Raw genomic sequence first — 22,733 nt, forward strand, 5'->3', positions numbered from 1 at the left:
ATGGAGGGAGACTATGATGGTAGATATAGTAGATATTTCTCAAAATAAATTAGACATCTTTTTACTGTAGAAAGAAAATGTATAAAATGATATGGCGAATATGTTCAAGCAGCAAACAAGCCTTGGAATTTTGATTTACTTTACATATTTTGAGCCAGGAGGGCCCCTCGAGCTGAACCACACTATTGTTATCTCAGGGGACTCTGCAAGTTATGAGATAATTACAGTGTTGGTTACCTGGACCCAAGCCAGGGAAACTATATGGCCATTTCAATCTCACGGGATCCACTGGCCAATAGAAAGCGGCAACGTCCCCTGAGCTGAGAGTAGTGTTGTTCAGCTTCAGAGGCCCCTCCCCGGTTCGACAGTAATAAAATCATTTTATGTTGGGGCGCCTGCGCTGCAAATAAGATGGCCTCCTAAAGGGAGAGCTCTGCACCAAATAAAAAAATGGAAGCGGCTTAAAAACACAGCGGTCACGCTCCACAACACCACCAGCACCCAGACAAAACCCTCCAGTGTGCCCCTGAAAGGGAAAAAGACAAAATAAAGTGAGGTTTCTCACTTTTGTAAAAAAAAAAAAAAAAACAGGCAACCATGACTACCATACAAGATGGCGGAGCCGCCGGAGAACTCAGGCTCTGAATCTGACTCAGACCCACAGGTGAGGGCAACAACAAGAGACATGAGGACACCGTGACGGTGAGGGGGTAACCAGGCTCACTAATAAAGTTTAAGCCTGTCTGTTACCTCTGATCCATGTATTGGGGTTCGGGAGTGTCAGCTCTTGAGCCCAGTGATTGTTAATGCATTCTGTAAAAATGTGCGGCAATAAAGAATTTGTGTGTTTTTTACCTTTCCAGGTGTGCCAGCAAGCAGAGATTACTGGGCTGTGAGTTTCAAGGGGGGTATTATGGAGAAAGTATTGTCAGAATGTGTCTAGCTAGCCGGGTTCGAGAGTTGCTGGAAACCCCCAAAATGTACCTGGGAATGAGGACGGATTCTCGGATACATTGAGACACATTGCTCCGCAAAATCTCCTCTTGAAAATGCTTGCGCGACTCACCGCTAGGATTCCCTGCTTCAGCACAGACCAGAAAGATAAATGGCCCATAGGGATGTGTGGTATCCCTGGAACGGTAAAGGGGTCCCTAGTATAAGAGGGGATGCCCAGTTAATGCCCAGATCACCCAGAACCCGGTATAGGAGTTTTGGGGGTACTCCAACCATATATAAGGTTGCAAGGAGTTTTAAAGTCTAAGTCCGGTATAGTGTGTGGGGATTATGGCTAGTAGGAATAAAGTGCAGGATTCTTATTCTATTCCCCATAACCATAAGACTTAGACAGGTGTAAAGTATATATTTTATTAAACAGTATGTTTAAAGTGTGTATATGCTTGTGCACGGTATAATGAGCTGGGACTTCCAGGTCCAGGGTTCCGAGAGACCATTTGGCTACCAAGCCTGGTGCCATCAAGTCTGCTCAGGTCCCGGACATGAAAGGCTCAGAGGTTGCCAGGTGTGAAAGCCATTTGGGTACCAGAGTTAGCCTCAAGTACTCACGTCCTGGAGTGAATGCAAGTCATCGGACCACCATTTGCCCCAACCCAGACTTCGAGGAGCCTAACTCAGCGGGTGGCTTCTGCATGACAAGTGGCAGAGGTGCCAAGTTGGCACATGCCCTTTTCAGATGCCGAAGTCCCGTTTGCCCAGCTTCAGTAGACTGGCAGCACTCTGGCTGGTAGGAATATTCCCACGCTCGGATTGGCTGTAGTATTTCATGAATGAACTCTGAAATACTATAAGAAACCCTCAGCCAATCTGGAGAGCAGATTCTAAGCGCCAGAACAGCAGCGGTAAATTTCAAACGACCAAAAGATGCTCAAGGAGAAATAGCAGCGAGTCGCCTTCAGAAATTTCAGGTCCCACTTTTTGCGGCCAAGTTCTGAGAATTGAATGTAGCGGTCGCGGCGGGGATTTCAAGCTGAAAATAGTTCCGGGACGTTTGGAGCTAGGTCATGGTCAAATTATTTCAACACCTCCGGAGTCAGGAACTTCATGCCGATTTGAGTACCAGGACATTTCGGGACAAGTCCCAGTCAACCAAAGACTTTGTTTTACGTTCTATTTAAGCTAGGAAAGTCTAGTTTTCAGCCCCAGACCCCCAGTAAGTGTGTCTCATGTATTTTGTGTTTCGTTGTGCTTAGCCTATTTTAAGTGAATAAATGACAATTTAGTTTGCCAACTTGTTTTGCTCAGTGTTATGATCCCGATATAAAAGGTGTAAATGCCTGGTCTCCCGTGACAGACACTACTACAAGACTCAAAGAGGTTCTTCCAAAATGACCTGCAAAAAGCTATCGGGTACATTAGAACTGATCTGCCAGCTATTGCTGATAGAACAACTGATCTATAGACCAGAGCAGAGGAAGCCACAGAGGTCAAGATAGACACAGTGAAAGAAATAAAGGATCGTAAAACACAAATACAACTGCTCAGAGATGGTGAGGAAGAATGAAATAATTGCTCTAACATCATCAGGGTATGAAACGTCCCAGAGACCGTCCAGCCAGACCAGATCAAAGCCTATCTCCAACGTCTCTTTTTGTCCCTGGTCCAGACATCGCCCTGGACAGACTCGAGCACACAGAGCGCTAAGGCCTAGGGATGCGGGACAGGGTGGTGATAGAGGCAGGCGGGGGGAGACGATGGTACGTGGCGGCGGGCCACCAGAGTTAAGCAGAGGAGCTGCCCGGAGGCAGAGCCGGACAGCTGTGGAGGACGCACTGCAGCAGCATAAACCCTGGAACTACAGAAGACTTCCGGGTCTGACTGCTGGGGCGCGCTCCTCCCCCGCTGTCCTGCTCTGCCTCTGTGCAACTCCTAACTCCTCTGCTGGCTGCTCCTCTGCTTCACTCTGGCGGCCCGCTGCCGCCACAAACCATCATCTCCCCCCACCAGCCTCTATCTGGGGGAGGAGAGAGAGAGAGAGAGAGAGAGAGAGAGAGCAGGGCCGCCGACAGGAGGGAGTAATGGAAATTGGCTCAGAGATACTGAAAATAAGGATTTTGAAAAAAATCTCTTCTCCACCTTCCCAATCCCACCCCCCCTCCCCCATCCCGAACCATAAATGCAATCGGAACAAAACTGGTGTAATCCTCCACTTCCGTTCACATTATAGATCGGACTTCCTACGACCCCCCCAATCTCTAGACCTAGCAGCCGTGGTTGTGGCACTCGAAAGGTTAAAATCAAATAAGCGCATTTCCTATGCACACTTTGTACCAGAAGCTGTTCCATGGTCACCCTCACATTCACACAGATCTTGGGCATCCTGCTCTTTGACTCCTGACTCATACTAGTTCTTCTCACGCTCTCTGTCAATATAAATGTACCAGTGGAACAAGAAACGGAATGTGCCTTGTCATTCTGTGTTTCACTTGCAATGTAATTCAGATCCAAGCAACCCCAGATGAGGGCGTGCTGGTCCTGCAAGATGATAAGATGACATCCTTAATTGTGCAGTGAAAATTGTTTTTCTTACAGAGCCTCCAAGATAAGGAGTCTCCAGAATAAAAGACACCACTTTTAGTAGATATGATCATAATGCATTCATTCAAAACATTTGATCAAGTTTCATAGCAACAATAACTTAAAACAAACAGTGTTGAGAATTAAACTATATAGTTTATTAAAATACAGATTACAGTACAGATTTAATTAGCAAAGAATCTACTAGTTTGACAGGAAAATAAAACAAGAAGGAAATATTGCAACTGTTGTAGCAAATATTTCACAAGGTAAATATTGGGTTTATTTTACTGATTATACTGTATACATTTTGATAAATTGTACTCGAGAATTGTCGTGTAATAAATAAAGCAGTAAAACGGCATTCCCCCCCTTTTTTTCTCTTATTTGTATATATAAAGCATGTGGCCATTATAATTTTACATTCTTACCTAAGCTGGCATTTGTTTGGTGCTCCTGTTATACATCTGTAAAAATTCTGATTGTGTGACTAACATAAGCGCTGCTTCAGTCAGTGTAACTCAGCAGCTACAATGTATCCTGATATTACTAAAGTAACATTATCTGTTACAGTTTACAGCTCAAATTGCTGGGAATATTAGCAATACATTATCACAAACAGGAAAGTGTTGCAAATATTTTGCACTGCTTGAGAGGGGTTCTAAAACCTGCTATAGAAATCATCCAAGTATGCTTTAAAACTCATTAAAAAAATGGCATTAAGAGATAAATAATAATAATAAAAAATACAGTAAGTATCTAATGCTACAGACCTGATTTATTTATAAAACCCCATTTAAGATTTCACGTTTTGCTATTTTAAAGCAGTAAATAGTTTCACTGAAATTACTTTAGAAATCTTTGTAACAAGCTATTTGATACAGTGGATGAGAAAATGAGTTACATAGTAGATGAGGTTGAAAAAAAGGCATACTGTATATCCGTCGAGTTCAACCCCCGTTACATTTTAATTGGGCAAGATATACATCCTATATTTGTAGTTACAGTATATTGATCCAGAGGAAGCCAAACAAAAATTTTCGTGATAGAGCTTTTTGATAAATATATCCAATGGGTCAGACAGACGGGCTGCTGGACATCTCCTCCCCTTTGCAGACGGTCATCTCAGTATGGTATAACCGGATATGCGAAGAGATTTTGCAAAAGTCAAAACATAAGGTAATTCTTTTAATAGAAAATGTAAAACATAAAAGTTGCACAATGCCCTCACAAATTTGTAGATAAATATTGCAGAGTGCTTCCCCGTCACGTGATGATCAGTCTCGTCTCGCAATGTTGGCAACCGGCTGGTTGGATTCTCTGTCTAGCGCAGATTCTCGCCCTACGCATTTTGCACAAGCTTCGACGGCACCCTTAAATGACGCTATGTTTTGCCTGTTGCTAAATCTCTTCACATATCTGGTTATACCATACTGAGCTGCCCAGTAGCCCATCTGTCTCACCCATTGGATATATTTATCAAAACACTCCATCAAGAAATATTCCTGTGAGTTTATACTATCGGAAGTGGGTTAATAGCTCACAACTTTGCTATTCTCTCTCTGGGTGAGAGAGACAACCTCTGCTGCAGGGAAAGTCAGATTATCACTAACACTATTATATTTAAGCATTTATGTTAATTGTCTCCGTTGTATTTGATCACGTTCTTTGTACGCTGTTCTATTTTTCCTTCTTGCTTGTGGAATACTTTTATTATACCATTGTGTTTTCTGATTTCTTTTCCCCTATTTTATACTTTTGGGATGATTGCTTGTGTCTACGAGCTGGAGGACTTTTCCTTTTTCTGCAACTTGTTTCTGGAGGGATTGGAATTCCCTCCTTGGACTCTAGCCGCGGGGCTTAAGTATATTTTATTTATACATCTGTATACTTATATATTGTTTTAGACTATACAATACTATAATTCTATAATACTACAATTAGTTCACTGTGGGACTAAGTAAGACTATGGGACCCATGCAATAAGCCTCGATAACCAATTTATGTGGTGTTTTGAGCTGTTCTTGCAAGGTAGCTATTCAGAAAGCCTCGATATGTATGTTAAATCGTGCGGCGATTGCATTTTATCACGATTTCTTGCTCCTGGCCAAACACGCCGTACGGTTGCCGACGAGAAGCCAGAAATCGCAATCTAGTAAGCTCGATTATCTTATCGGGGCTCTGGAATTGAGATTTTGTCCTAGATTTTCCTCGCCAGTCAAAGGTGGCGAGAAGCTGATGAAAAGGGTTGCGAGAGAAGGACTTAGAGAAAAAAAATGCATTTTTCCTGCATCAGGTTGATGTCGGGGTCTCCGGAGTTGATACACATTAATATCAGCACCAGAAACCCCCGGCATAAATCCGAAGCGTGAAAAATGCATTTACAGTCAACTTCATTACCTTAGTGGCTAATCGCTAAGGCAATGAAGGGGTTAACTACCAGTGCCATGTTTATTGTGGGTAGCAGGGGTGGGTGAAGGTGGTATTTGACCCATGGTGGGTGTTTAGGTCTTGCAGGGGGGGTTGTGGGAGGAGTTAACCCCCTTAATTATCTTAGCGGTTAAAAACGCTAGGGTAATGAAGGGGTTAACCCCTCCCGCTACCCACCCGGTAGGTATAAAGACCCACCGTGGGCCAAATACACCCTTCACCCACGTGAAGACCCACGTACACAAGTATTAACATTTCTATTAAAACACTGCAATCGCTGGTGAGATATGCGCAGGGAGAGGCGGCTCTCTGTGCAGCTCGCAGCCAGATCGCTCGGGGAACCTTTGAGTGCGGCTGAGATTAGTTTTTATGCCTTGCCGAGCGGTTTGGGCATTTTCCTGCTGCACGGTTTGAGTTGGGTTCAGATTCTTTCTGAATACCGTGATAACTCAACCGTCAAAATGTTCGGCGAGAACATGCCAAACCTTGCGATGTAGCAGCGAACTAATCGAGGCTACTAGCATTGGCCCCTATACCTTTAAATATGTGCCTGTAGCATATCATTTTAAAGCACAGTATCCTGGTATTAATCTTGGCCAGATCTTCAACGCAAGTCTCCTCCTCTTTGTACTGCTTTTGTAACACTTCTTGGATTTCCCCTTGCTCTCTGTACTCTGTGTCCTTTCCCCTAGAACAACACTACTATATTTGCCTATCTCTATACACCTCGCCCCTTCTTAGAAGATTGTTTGCTTTATTGCTGATTTTAATGGCCTGCAATGCCACACCAAGTGTCCATCTGTGCCCAAGATATAACTATTTTTTTTCTAAGAAAGAAAGAAAGTCCTGCATGGCGCTGGTTCTCCGGGTGCGTGCACACAATTATGTGAACATATGAAAAAATGGCAACATTTCAGAATTTGTTCTCTTGTGTGGATTTTGAGTGTTTTAATGATTTTTTTTATTATTAAAGCTCGGCTAACACGGTACTGATACCTCTATATCTATATGGTCTTCATTTGTATCTCTATTTTTTGGGCTGTTCTTATTATCTCTGCTTTTACTATTTATATGTGTGGTTTTAGGATATTTACCTTTTTTGCTTTATGTGTTTTATGTTCTCGGTATTTATTTGGTCCATAGTTTTTGCTCCTTTACCCAATGGGGCTCTGACATTAGCCAGCTTATGATAGCATTGCCCCAGCATTTACTTTGTGTAAACCTAAGCAGTCTACATACACAGAGTTCACTGCTTCTATGGGAGGCTTCTCCTATTGGTTATGGTTGGAAGAGGCGAGCGCAACAACGCTCTATGCCACACAAACGGAGTTCTCTCCCTCTGTGAGAGACTCCTCTGATAGGGTATTGCTCTAATGGGCAGGCGTTACTACGTCACTCGCTCTTGACACTTTGAATATGAAGTACAGTTTCACCACTCCATAATAAAGACATTATGGAATTACAAAAAGTGCAGAGACGAGCCACAACATTAATAAAGGGGATGGACAATCTAATTTATGAGGAGAGGCTAGCTAAATTAGATTTATTTACATTAGTAAAAAGGCGTCTAACAGCAGATATAATAACTATATACAAATGTATTCAGGGACAATACAAGGAGCTTTCAAAATAACTATCCCAAGCGCAGTACAAACGACACAGGGTCATCCCTTAAGGTTGGAGCATCAAAGGAAAGGGTTCTTTACAGTAAGGGCAGTTAAAATGTGGGATTCATTACCCATGGAGACTGTGATGGCAGATACAATAGATATCTTCAAAAAAAAGGTTGGACATATTTTTTAGAAAGGAAAGGTATACAGGAATATACCTAATAAGTAAATGTGGGAAGGATGTTGATCCGGTGAGACATATGACTGACAATATTTGGAGTCAGGAAGGAATTTATTTTCCCCTTATGAGACAGTATTGGATGATTCATTGTTTTTTTTGCTTGCCTTCCTCTGGATCAATATACTGTAAATACAAATATAGGGTAATTATCTGTCGTCTAAATTTAGCATAGGTTGAACTTGATTGACATGTCTTTTTTTTCTTTCTCCAACCTCATCTACTATGAAACTATGTAACAACAAACTATTTCTCGCAGGCAAACAATTCATAACATCAGCAACATAAGGATATTAAAGGTCAACTGCTCATAACTTCTATGTTGGAATTTTTGCCCTGTACTTTCCTCAGGTATGAGCTCCTGACTAGCGCTTAGCAAAAGCAGTTGAGTGCAATATTTGATGCTACATTTTTCAGAGTTACTCTGTCGGCTTTGAATTTGCAATTGCTAATAAAAAAATATGTCTTTCAAATTTCGAAACATTTCATTAGCTGCTGCTTCAGCACAATGTTTACAATATCGAGGCAAAGTGTGTTTTGCTAGAGTTTCCTACTCCCTTTGATCAGAGAAGGGCAGGTAAGAATGACAAGGTTCCCATGAAGTTAGGGAGCTCAGTTCCGCAGCCAGAGGGGTTCCTGTCACACGAGGAGGCGTCGCTCAGCAGAACAACCGTGTTTTTCTGCTTTTCCAGTGTTAACCTAGTATTGCAAATACAATAATAATATTATCACCTGACTGTGAATTCATTTATCTATTAAAAAGAAATGTTAAGATTTCAGTACACTATTTGTGAACTCCTTGGCTGACGCATAAATCAACATAGAAATGAAGCACTGAACAACTTTAACATTTTAAATGAAAAACTAATTAAAACAAATCTAGACAAAGACACAGTACTCCAACTCGGACACTAATTGCAAGTTAATGCCCTGTTGTAAGGGGATTATTCATCATAATATATAGTATATATTTATAATAGGCTTTACGTAACTCCATCATAATTCTTCCTTTTAACACCATCCAAATTGCAAGGTCATGCACATGAAGCACAGTTGCAGCTAAGTCAGCGTCCATGCTGAGCGCGACGCGAACCTCAATGAGGACGGCCATAGTGTGCGCGATGGAGCGCGACTGCATGGCCGATTTTTCGCGCGACAAAATAATTTGATTTTGTCGCACGACGGCCGGGTCACGCGAGGGGCGAACCAGTTCCGTGACGTTGCGGCCACGCCTCCGCGTCTCCCATTGGGCCAGAAATCGCCTCTGAGGCAGGCGCACGTGACGTCACACACACACCTAGCATGGCCTCAGCCTAAGTATTTTGATGCTGCGAGGCACGTGCCACAAGTTAGCTACAAAATTGCCTTGATGCAAATAATAATATTTTTCGCTCATGTAGTGATGTTTATTTAGTTGTTCAGGCACAAATCCCACATACTTCTGTAGGTTATGACTAGGGATCTCATAGGCCTGCAGATTCCCTTGTTCTGGTTCTGTAAAGGCAACAATGGGGTATGAAACCAGGAGAATTGCTGCTTGGGAGAAGGAGTGGCCCAGAGAGAAAAGACACTGACGGGCACTGAGTTTGAAACCTGGTTCAATTCCTGGTGTCGGCTCCTTGTGACCTTCGGCAAGTCACTTTATCTCCCTGTGCCTCAGGCACCAAAAACATAGATTGTAAGCTCCACGGGGCAGGGACCCGTGCCTGCAAAATGTCTCTGTAAAGCACTGCATAAAACTAGCAGCGTTATACAAGAGCATGCTATTATTATTATTATTATATCATGCAGGGACTGCTAGTTTTGTATCCTGGTTGTCAGGCAGCTGGGGAATTCCTGAAATTTTATATTCAGTGTTAGTTCCTTATACAGTTCCTTATACAACCGCACCCTGCCATACTGCACACCTGTTTTCAGCACAGAGCTGCAGGTGAAATATTCCCTGGACTCTTCCTTATAGTGAGAGGGAAGTGAGATTATTGAACAGTGATTTGTGCCCAGCTAGGGGAAATAGAAATTGTAACTTTTTATTTTCACGTGGAATGTATGGAGTATGTAGAGGTTTTTTTAGAGAAATGTCCCTCACGTCATTTAATATCCGATTGTCACATTGATATAAAACATTAGTCATGTCTCCAAAACACATTTGTGTGTGATTTTAAAGGAGCAGTCAGGGACCGTTAACTGTTTGTGAGGTCTAATCAGGAAAACCTTTGGAGACCTTCCATTCACTGCACCCATTTTCCACAAATGGCAATGAACCATCAAAACACAGAAAATTCATATTTTCTCTTATTTAAAAAAAAAAAGTTATTGCCTCCATTATATTCCATGGTTGTCAAGGCCCTCACAAGAGGTTTTTCGAGGGTCATATGCAATGTCTTAAGTGCTTCACGGTTAATCGGCATCTATGTGGCCTAGTTGGAGCCCTAATGCTGCAGAACAATCTGAGCCCTTCTGCTGACTGTGTGCAACTGCAGAGTAGCAATAACTAGCCGTTCTACAGACTGACTAGTCATAACTGTACAAAGGACTCTTTTTGAACAAAATTACTGAGTCACAGACTAGTCATCTTTATCAAAATAAAAAATTACCGTGTGCTTGAAATCCCCAAAGTTTCCTGCTATATGGTTTAGATCAATGTGGCTACAAGTGGCCACTTGGAGCAAATTGTGCTGTTCACAATAGCAAGATGCATGTAATTTAATCGGAAGTCTCCAGAGCCCATTCACAAAACTGTTTTAAAAGCAAAAAACCTCCACTATATTACAAAAGAATACAGCAAGGTTGTAATAGCACGCGAGCTTTCCTAAATGCCAATTATTTAACTAGAAAAATGTAAAATAACGATTAGTTCAACAACATAGTAAAAAAAATAATCATGCTATATAATGTAATAATAACACTGACACTTCCACCTACCATATCCAGAAAAATAGCAATCATTAGAAAAATGTGCCAGGTCCAAAGACAATGCAGCTGCAGTATACTAGAACTTTGATTTCTTATAAGCATAGCTTTATAAATTATTAGATACTCAGACTGATGTTTTTTTAAAACCAAATAATCTACACTGTTGAAACTATTTCATATTGTGTATCCATCTAATAAACATGAACAATTCTGTATATTTGTATTTAATGCAGAAAAAAGGTATGTGAACAGCGCTCCAAAATATGTGAATAACTGGTGTGAACAATTTGTACCAATCTAAAACCACATAAGGGAAATATACGAAAACACAGTGTTGTTGTGATGAATAGGGTGAAACCAAATGATATGTGCTGAGCATGCTGCAAACAAAATTGGTGCCAAACTTAATTCAATGTGAACAAAAAATGTAGCTCAGAACTCTACGGGGAACGGTATGAAATTCTCCTTGTAGAATGATCTCCAGAAATTGGGGAGTGCAGATTTCATCACCAAAAAATAGAAAAAACAATATGGTGCAATATATTCTAAACTTCATGTAGATTGACAATGGTATTCTCAGAAAGGGGCATTCACATTCTCTCAAAGAAAGATAGGCACTTCCAAAACTGTGGCAATTACACGAAGGGGTTAAAGGAATCCCAGATCCACTCGCAGATTACAAGCTTCTGAATCGTCAGTGTGATGTGTATATGGTGATCTTGGTAAAATAGAGAAATGGACATGGTGCAAACCATACAAAAAGGGGATTTATGTATTAAAAAAAAATACATAAAAATTCACACTTACAAAGTGTCTAAAGTAAAGATGCATAAGTGTACACAATGGGTGGGAAGTGGGGTTACAGTGATCGCACCGCCACTCTGCTTCAGTGTCTCTCACAGTCCGTCTCAGATACTTCCGGGTTCGCGCTTTTCGGTCGTCGGACGGAAGGGTGGAGCAGAGATGGAATCTGTCTCGCGGGAACATTGCAAAGCCAGCCACAGACTCTACGTGTTTCGCTCTATCGACTTCATCAGGAGTCATGGTGATAGCATCTTCAAATCTAGGTGCAAGAAAATATAGGTCTGACACAACTATGGATGGGTGTTTCTGTAAAAGGAGGACATTTTGAACACACTTTTTTAAACCAGACTTTGAACTCCAACTTTATAGTAATCTTAGTGTTTCCGATTAGACTACAACAGTTTAACACATTTACAAGATACAAAGTAAAAACTCCTATTTCTCGTTTAAGGAACATGAACCTACCACAGTGTATCTGGTACTTTTTTATAAAGTGATAGGCGCAAAACAACTAAACAGGTGATCACTGCGAATATAGTGAAGTGATAACACTTTAAATAAAGTTAAAAAAATGAAGGTGCAAGAATCATACACATATACGTGAATAATAGTGATATACCAAATGATGGTAACACAAAAATAATGACATTTCACCCCCTGGTACTTTTTCACATAATACAGTAACATTAATTTAGTGAACATCAGTTGTTTGCCTATATTGTGCTTCTTATTGTATGTAGTGTTTATCTACATAACATCTTTAATTGTGCACATTTTCATGGGGATTGAGTGAGAAATATATAGGATATGAAAAACTATTAGGTCCCTTTTTTCCTGAACTCTGTGTGTGTGTGTGTGTGTGTGTGTGTGTGTGTGTGTGTGTGTGTGTGTGTGTGTGTGTGTGTGTGTGTGTGTGTGTGTGTATCTATATATATATATATATATATATATAGATAGATATATAGATAGATACATACACACACACACACACACATATATATATATATATATATATATATATATATATATATATATACACACACACATACACATACAAACATATATGTGTAATGGTGATATTGTTTATTTTGACTTGAAGTCTTTTTATATATTGTATTTATATTTGCTATTAGCCACTTTTGGCTAATAGGGCTAATGGCCAGTACAGCATTGCAATATATACCTGGCATCTTTGTTAGCATATGGCTAGAGCGAGGCAACATTACTGCCAGCTAGCGCTAGGGGGTCTTATCCCAACGTTAGCTGGCTAATTCCGCGTTAGCCATATGCAAATAAGGGCCCTAACGGCTGTTATTTTGTAATATATTTAGCTTTGTTGATTCCCGTTAAAGTCAGGGAAGCTAACGCCTGTTACCTATTTAGGTAACGTGATGTTAGTTTCCCTGATTTAACAGAGCTTTGTGGATCTACCCCCTAAGAGGTGTTACCTGTATTACCCGACACCTAAATCAAGTGCAAAGAACAAAAAACGTAAAGGGCGCTCCTATATAGTATTCACAAAAATTAATGTGCAATGAGTGCAAATGAATATTCTGTGATAATATAAATAAAATAGTGATAAACACAATCAGTGAATAAAGTGACAACAATTGTGCATATATTGTGGCAACAATAATGTATATAAACGCTGCCGTGAAGTTGTAGATTTATATCAGTTGTATCATTTTATTTATATATTTTTAATAAAGATTTTTGGAGGATGTGGGATGTTCCCCGATCTGTAATTGTATGTGTCCCCATACTGTGTATCCACTTTGACATATTATTTGATGCAATCCCCATGATATATGCACGTATAATCCCACCTGGTATATCCATCTTGATACAGTATTTGTCATTATCCCCATATAAGACACACTGTGTATTGAACATTAGATATATGAACTTAAAATTCCATCTGGGGCATTTATATAGATTTCTCTGTAGTTCACCAGTCAGCTAGTTCCCATTTCCACTGTTTTTAAAAATACAGATGCAGCGGCCATTATTTTAACAAATCACGGCGCTGTTTTCGTGTGCGCTGCTGTACTCCATGCAGCATTAACGCCGCCAATCGCCCCAGGCACACGTGTTTATCGTGGTTGCTTTATTTGAATTTCATGGATTGTGTGCAATTAAATGCAATTAAATGAATGAATTGCAATGTGTACAGTACTTTGCTACTGTGTCAATCTCAGGTGTTTAAAAGCCAGAACACTAAAATGCCATTTTATGGACTAGACTGCACTCACGTCTTAAGGCGGTACGGGTGGAAGTAATCCCGCGCCATGACATGGGTATTCCGAGGTATACAACGCGTGATTTGTTAAAATAATGGCCGCTGCATCTGTAATAATAATACATTTTGAGAGTTTTCAATGTTGACCAATGATGGCGCCGAATGGGGTATTTAAGAACAGAATGGGGTATTTAAGAACAGAAAGCTTATGCCAGCCCATGATTCCTGACATAGCTATCCAAAGTGAAACGCGTCGAGTCGCTGAAGGTGGGTACTGCTGGCTCCCATCTGCCCTCACGGTACAGCCTAGATCCTCCTCTCTCCGGGACCGGTTTTGTATCACAACCGGAAGTGACGCGACGGAGAGATTCCTGACGGAGGCAGCAGGGAGAGCTCCGCATCAGAGACGCCGTTTTTATGTGCCGTGTTATATGTGACACAATGTAAGTGTACATTCTATATTTTAATATATATATAAAGTTTAGACCTTTATCTGGATTGCACTATGTTGGCTTTCTCGTTTTATTAACTCCTGCATTGTCATTGCTATCACAACGTCCACACCACACGAGATTGGGGATCACCTTATATCCATCTGAGCCAAGATTGTATGGGACCCCCACCATCTACGGAGTCATTTGCCACAGTTTTGGATATGTTTGATTGATTCTGGAAGAATGTGAGTTCCCACTTCAGAGGTCCCCTATCACCCCATCACTCTTATTTTATAAGGACATATTGCACTATGACGTGTTTCTATGTTTTTTTCCGATAACGTTGATACTTGCGCTCCCCTACCTTTGAAAAACCTAAATCAAGTGGCTGATTTCTTTAGAGATGAGGCATTGCAGAAGACGGGGCACGTTGAATCAATATTATATAGAAGCATATTTTTTTCAAACCCTCCCAGTGTTTACTGGTCAATGAAAGTCATTTTTAAGCTTAGCTTTCAAACAGGCGTCACAAAACGACCACATTTTATAGGTCCTGCAGACTTTTATTCTAAGAGCCTAAAACATTAAATATTTGCAGAGCAGAGGGGGTGTGGGGGGGGGGGGGTCTAAATGGAAAACAGGGGCAGCCATGCTCTGGTAGATTCCGAGGTCTGGACGTAAGTTTGAGAAAGGTAGTATGGGAATAGGGCTTTAAACATGTTACATATTGACTGTATGTAAAAGCATATCTGTTTCTTTGTATAGATACACAGGCATTGTCATTTTTTTCCTTTTCCAGGAACTGTGCGATTTTCAACACTTTGTGGGATCCCGTCCACCATATGATATTGTGGTTGACGGACTGAACTTGGCCAACATCTGCTCTAAGGGCATCCGCTCCCAAACTGTAAGTGTTAATGACCTTGGCCCTTTCATGTACTGTATCCCATTCACTAACATTCCCGTTGCAAGAGAGATGAAAAAGAAACATAGTACAAGATTTATAACTGAGGTTCTTTTTGAGTGTTTGGTGCTGTTAATTATTATTGAAGTACTGTAGGGGTGTGGGGTACTGTAGGTTGAAACATGTTCACATTGAAGGAGCTGTGTATTAAGGATTGAGGTATTTTTAGATGTGGGTATTTGTCGGTGTGGGGCGGGGGGGAGACAGGTCAAGATTAGGTCTATATTCTTTCTTTTCTTTCTTTTTTTTTTAAAATACTCATTTTATTGATTTTCTAACATATTTCGTAAACATACAGCAATGAGTTCACACAATGAGGGGTGAGTGCATGGGGGAGGGATGTACAGAAATAGAAAATTAGGTTGAAGGGGTGGATGGGGGGGGTGCGGGGGATTCCAGGAATTCTCATCTCAGATCAATGGTATAATTACATTGGTATGAATTAACAAAGATAAATATAACATTTTCATAGGTGCAAATTACGTTTCAAAGCCAGGTAAGACAGCATCTGGACCACACTGTTCCGGGGGGTTGTAAGGGCCCTAGTACCTCTGGCAGGTTTTGATTCAATGTACTTGTGGCCATCAGCTGCCCCTTATATAGAAGAGGTGGCACGAACAGGTGCTATTGAACTTTGGAGATTTAAAGCAAAACTGAGGAATCGTCTAGGGTTTAGGCAGCTGAGCCTCCGATGCTGTGGTGTATAAGCCATGGCAGCCACACCCTTTGGGACTTGGAACAGGAATCCCTAAAAATAACTTGTAATTCTCACCATTTGGAGGATTCACAATATTTTGTTTTTAATCCCATAGAGGATAGCTTCTTTCAGTGTAGGGCTATGGCGCATCTGGTCACCGTCACTATGTTCAAGATGATCTTATTTACGTGTTGATTATAGTCCTGGCAGGGCATGTTTAGTAGGCATAACCACAGGTTTAGTCTCCATGTGAAACATAGTACATTTTTAACCAACCTGTGCACTTTGATCCAGACTAGAGATACCTTAGGGCACGATCACCACATGTATAGGAAGTCCGTCCGATGCCCGCATCCCCTGGGGCACATAGGGAGGTCCCGGGGAAAATCCCCGAGAGCCGCACTGGGGTTAAGTACCATCAGTATAGTCTTCAGGAAACAATTTCAGTGCACCTCAGATAAGAAAGATGAAGAAAAAAAGTTTTTAAAAAAAATAGTTAAGTACGTTAAAAAAAAACCCATTCAAACAACTTCCAGTGGTAAAATATGCACTTACATTAAAGTGCCTGGACTCAGGCACTCAAGATATCTTTGCTCCTTCTTTCCCACAGCAGTAAACGGGAAAAATGGAGCCTCTTCTTTAAATTTCGATTTTATAAAGATCAGGGTATAACTCACATATATGCAGAGTATACATAGACAAAAAAGGGAACCAGTTCATGTGCTCCCCTCCGGTGCCCGCGACTCTCCTCGCCATTCCAGACTGCGTCTGACATAACTTCCGGTTACCTGGGTGTCGCACTGTAACCGGTCCACCGTCACCCTACGCGTTTCTTAAGGTAGTTCCTACTTCCTCAGGGGTATGTATGTTGCATCACCTCCTAATATACCCCTCTCTATACCTGCTCTCAATTAACTTTATTCAATAATATACAAAACGTAGTGCTTGGGATACATTGAAAGATATATAAATGCATGGATACTTCTGTTCTAAAATACATATCATCTAAAACATCAAGGAAGGGATTAGGGAGTGATCAACTAAACCATACTAATTGTGTAATGAAAAAATAATACATTTTAATTGATAATAGTAAAGGTAGGTGCAACTGTGAACTACAGTGAATCAGAGAAAGGTGAGGGGTACAGTGGCCTGTACTCCAAAGGAAATTCACTTAAATGCACACTACCTATGTTTAAAATTTAACCTTTAATATCAAGTACTTAAAACATATATTACCAAAGAAAATGTGATAACTATTAAAAATAAATTAAATAAAGTAACTCGTGCAGCTGAGACAGCCTCTGATATCTAAATACTCCAATATATCATTGAAACTGGAGAGTGAAAGGCTGCTAAAGGTGCACACAGCCAGAGTGAGCAAATAAGCCCAACACTTCACTAGTTAGCCTAGTAGAATAGTGAATATAGTAGTGGCCGTTGATATCATATCATATATCTTAATGTGGGCAGTATAACCAACTATATAGGTCCAGACCACTCCTGGGATCATTACCCAGCCACTACACTAATTTTTATATATGGCTAATCTATAGTGAACGGCTGACAGACACTGTATTAAAATAGCCCCATGAAAGGGGCTGACATCATCAACACGCGTCCAACGCGCGTTTCCCTCCTATTACGGAGCTTCCTCAGGGACAAAATATATGTTTTAAGTATATGATATTAAAGGTTACATTTTAAACATAGGTAGTGTGCATTTAAGTGAATTACCTTTGGAGTACAGATCTCTGTACCCCTCACCTTTCTCTCATCTAAAACATCAACTTTAATACTATAACAGATTTAGAACATACCTTAATGTACATAGATCAACCGTTGAGACATTATTTGGTGCTTTTATACTTCTATATTGAATTGAGGATTCAAATCCTCCCTTTTATATTAAGCCCTTAAACTTGATAATGGCAAAAAATTGCAAAAACTTAATGTTTTAATTTTCTGAGATCAAATTTTAAGAAACTTTTTGGTGTATATACACTTCTATATCTAATAAGCCCTTATATTTGATAATGGCAATTTTTTTTTGCTGGTTTAACGGTCTGAGAAAAGGGTATTCTTTCAAAAAGGGAACAGCTTGAGATATTGATAGAATATCAAGGCATTCCCTTCTAGGTATTACAGTTAATGATATTATGTTCGAAAACAACCCAAATCTATATTGATATTTAATGCTATGGGGATTAATGTTTTTAATTTGAATATCCACATTGTTTCTTTTTGAGAAATTTTCGGAACTAAATCACCTACTCTTATTCCTAATTCTATTTTGTCAATTCCCATAAAGGTTAGACCATCTAAAGTACCGTTTTTCCTGTTTACTGCTGTGGGAAAGAAGGAGCAAAGATACCTTTGAGTGCCTGAGTTCAGGCACTTTAGTGTAAGTGCATATCTTACCACTGGAAGTTGTTTGAAGGTTTTTTTTTTTTAAGTGCTTCACTATTTTTAATTTTTAATTTTTTTCTCTTTTTTTCTTCATCTTTCTTATCTGAGGTGCGCTGAACTTTATTATTTATTTATTATTATTTTGTATGTAGTTTAGACTTTATAATAATGTTTTGTTAGCGCATCCTAGTTTGATTAATTGGACCATTCCTCGGGGTCCAATTCTCTATCCAGATCCCATTCCCACTCGTGTATAAACATGCTGGTCTCCTGTGTGCAGATGAGAAAAACAGATGAGTAAAACTGGGACGTCATCTTTGACTGGTTAGGGGAGTTGAGACAAAGCTCCTCAAACATCACAAGGGTCCAGATGGGTTCCGGGGCTCAAGAGTTAAATAACAGAAAGAAAAATATATTATTTTGTAATTCTTTGTGAGGTATTCCCTTCCAGCCCACAATAATGTCTTGATTGTATTGAGTGGTTGTAAATGCATCGGCTAATAGTATGGAGATAGCGTTATTCCTGATACACTCTCCCTGAGTGCAGCACTCCCAGGTTAAATGTGTGACGTGAAGTGTTCTCCTAAGCCTTTAAAGGTAACACATACCAATCCCCCTTTCCTTAATACAAATCCACAATTGGGAGAGGAAACTCACCGTTCTGCTTGTGTGTCCCACTGCAGCTGGGGGGTGGTTGTTATCCTCAGGTGTGCGGTCCGCCAAAAATGCACAGAAATAGGTAAAAGGGACTCCAAAAAATGACAAGTTTATTTTTGATCATAAAAATGAGGTAAAACGGGCCAACGTGTTTTGCGCAGCAAGCGCTTTGTCATGGTCCTTGTTCACACAACCCTCAACTCGGGGTATTTCAATGTGCCGCGAACCCAGAAGTGAGTTGGAATGTGCACTGTCAGAGCAGGCTAAACCAATCAGATGCCGGTTCATACGCCCACCCAAATACCAACAATTAGCTTAACTCATAGACAGACATTTTAACATTTTTAGAAGATTTTGATTCACAAAATCAATCTCTCCAATCATCCCGTGTGCTGGAGGTCTAATCCTCAAGTCTTGTGGATTGTTTTTAATTTGTAGTAACAGACAGTTGCAAAGGAAAGTATGCACCAAATATCACTATGAAGTTTGCAATATTGTGATTTCACTTACTTTGAAACCTTGAAACTGTTGCAACCTGCCCGTTCCTTTTTTTTTTCTAAATGTCTGTATATGAGCTAATTGTTGATATTTGGGTGGGCGTATGAACCGGCATCTGATTGGTTTAGCCTGCTCTGAAGGTGCGCAATCCAACTCACTTCCGAATTCACGGCACATTTAAATGTGTGTGAACAGGGACCATGACAGAGCGCTTGCTGCGTGAAACATGTTGGCCTCTTCTACCTCATTTTTATGATCAAATAAATTTGTCATTTTTTGGGGGTCACCCTCTAGACCTTGTTTATTGCTCTGGTGGTGCGACGCAACCTTCTACCTACTTCAAACACAATAAGGCTAGGACAGGGGTTAGGAGTGCACACGAAACCTCGCAACTGTAAGCAGTGAAAGATTTCTCCACTGTCCAAGTCATGTTCGGCAGATAGAGGCTCAAACGATTTATGACCATTGCTCGTTATTAGATCTCTCAACCTAACCAGACCTGTAGACGCCTATTCTTTGAAAATGTGCACATTATGGCCCAGGGGGAACTCTTTGGACAGCTGAAACTTTTCTCTGACCTGGTCCCACATTTAGAGGGAATGTTTTATTGGGGGGGATGGGGGTCCTAAGCTTTTCTCTTACTACTTTGGGATACCAGATAACTGAATTAATTTCATACAGATGTAAGAGAACCATCACCCATTTTAAGTGTGCAGTCGGCATAGCACGCCACCAACTGTCCTAACTGAGCTGCGCTATAGTATGAGTATACACATGGAAGGCCATGATAATGTGACATCAGATGACCCGACTGTGTCATTTGATGCCAGAACCGAGCAGGGGTGGGGGGCGCAAGCAGAGGGGGAGAGCAGACAAGGGGGCGCAAGCAGAGGGGGAGAGCAGACAAGGGGGCGCAAGCAGAGGGGGAGAGCAGACAAGGGGGCGCAGACTGAAAAATTTGCACACCACCGGTATAGAGTGTGTTAGATGGCTAGGTGCTTTCAAATGATTTGAACTCCAGCATATGTTGCAAGGTGAGACTGTATCTGAACGCACAGTGCTTTTAACATGCTTTGTGTACGGAGTTTCCGAGCTGTGGTTTATTAGTAAGATAAACTTTGTTGCTTTAGTAACAGACTGTGGTTCAGCAGCATTCCTTAATTATGTGTGTCGGCTTGTAGACTTTCTTTTGTTTCTGAGCGTTCGGAATGGCATGGGGAAGAATACACACTACTACTGACGCGCAAGAAATCCTCCCACACACGTGCATCCTTTGAAGGGAATCCTCGCACGCAAACATTTAGTGACGCACTGTTTCACGTTCCCAGAAACATGTACACACCAATACTGTAGATATATTTATGCGTGTAGCGTATCTTAGTGTGCTTGTTTGTGCATGTGTATGAATGTTACAGCTTTTAACGTATTACTTCGCTTACGAGTGACATTTCTGACTTTCTAGGATTCCATCAAAGTTTTGGAAGTGGAAAATCATTATTTTATATATTTTTTGGTGTTACATTTTAATTATAGGGTGTGCAGGTGCTGGGCCTTGTTGGTTGGGTTGGCAGTTATTGCCTGCAGAGGTGGCATGGACAGAAAGTTGGTTGGAAGCCAATAACAATTGGCTCAATGGTAGACAGCTGCCTGGTGGCCATCTTGACTGATGCATCCATTTTTGAAGTGAAACTTCTTTGCTGGCACCTTCCATAAACCAAAATCTCGAGGACTAAAACAGCTTCATGGAGACGAAAATCCATTACTACCAGGCGTGTGTGCGCTAGTGTGCGCTCCTACACACCCACTGGCTAAAACTTGTAACCACATTAAAACCCCCCTTGCAGAGGCAAAAATGATCAGGCGTGTACACGCCTCCCCCGTCCCCCATTCCAGCCTGACAAATCACAAACCACCGAAACTCAACGGCTTGCCTGACAATGCACACACCACTAAACCTGAACTGCTTGGACACGCACAAACGCTCAGGCATGTTCACGAGCGTGCGCACACCTTGCCTGCACCCCTCATCTCCGACAATTCACATGCCACTGTCACCCAACTGCTGATACCACCACTTCTCCCCCAGTACCCACAATACACACCAGCACACCTCCCTCACCCGGCGCATAATAGCAACGGCTCTTGCTGTCCTCCACCCTCCTTTGCCTTTCTTCGCCTGCTAGTCTCTGGGCATAGTGAGCGTGACAACACTCACGAGTAAGCTAAGCACTGATTGCACCACGCCGCCTGAAGATGTGCAGAAGCACACACATCAGCTCGCACGGAACAAACGAAGGGCCAGGTTGGGTAGAGCATAAACCCGAGGAGGTACTAGGATCAGCGCCACACACACACACACACACACAAATTAAGGAAACACACATGTTCTTTCATTCGTTTGTACATACAGTATATAAGTGGAAATATGTATTAAGCAGAATTATCTTAGCATTAAGAGGATGCACTGCTGTATAGACGCTTTATTAAGAATACGGAATATGGCTTGACTTCTGAACCTTGCTATTTTACAGTCCTACATATAAAACAAATACAAAACGGGTGTGTGCCAAGCACCCACATTCTAAGGCTTTGCCTATAGTGCCGCCGATGGCGACGGGTGACGTCGGCGGCATTGCGGGATTCCCGCAATTTGATTTGTTAAAGGGTCGTCACGTGACGAGACGGCCCTTGAAAAATCACATTTTGCCGGCGGCGGGTTTTGGCGATGGCAACGTCGCTCCGTCGCTTGCCACCGTCCCGTGCACTATAAGCGCACGCGGCGGTGGCGGCAATGCTTTTGTTTTCGGGCGAATTCGCATCGCCGGCACTATAAGAGCAGCCTAAGTGAAACTCCTTTGTGTTTTGTCACTGAAATTGTATTTTGATTTTGATGTTTTTGATGGAATGAAAGACTTTTGTATGAAAGACGTTTAGTATAATTACAATTTAAATGACAAAACACAAAAGTTTCATTTGAAATGTGCATGCTCACACCACGCACCCTTTTTTTTAACAGAAACTACCTGTGGGGTGTGGGAGCTTCCTGGTGTGTGTCCCCCAATCGCCTCTATCAAATGATCCCCCAAAATGTGGGAGAGTTAGCAGCTTTTTGACTAGTTCCGCCCAATTGAAGTGCATGGCTGTATGTCAGAGTGATTATGATACATTGGTATGGTGCAGAATAGAAACAAACACGTTTACTTATTTGAAACTGCTATAAAAAAAAATAACCCTTCCCCTGGCTCTTACCTTGTAGGTTCTCCTGCTATTTGCATCCCTAGTTCCCAGCATCACTGGGATAATAACACA

General features: G+C 41.3%; 1 protein-coding gene across 1 annotated transcript in view; it reads left to right on the forward strand.

The window, feature by feature from the left end:
• Window positions 1-22,733, forward strand: part of PRORP (protein only RNase P catalytic subunit) — a 50,261-nt gene that overhangs the window by 6,880 nt on the left and 20,648 nt on the right. The window contains exon 4 of the mRNA XM_075613884.1: window positions 14,999-15,106. Within this exon, the coding sequence (XP_075469999.1) occupies window positions 14,999-15,106 (108 nt within the window). The remainder of the gene's footprint in view (window positions 1-14,998; window positions 15,107-22,733) is intronic.

This window comes from Ascaphus truei, chromosome 9 (genome assembly GCF_040206685.1).
Source record: "Ascaphus truei isolate aAscTru1 chromosome 9, aAscTru1.hap1, whole genome shotgun sequence".
In the NCBI taxonomy this organism is placed as follows: Eukaryota; Metazoa; Chordata; class Amphibia; order Anura; family Ascaphidae; genus Ascaphus; species Ascaphus truei.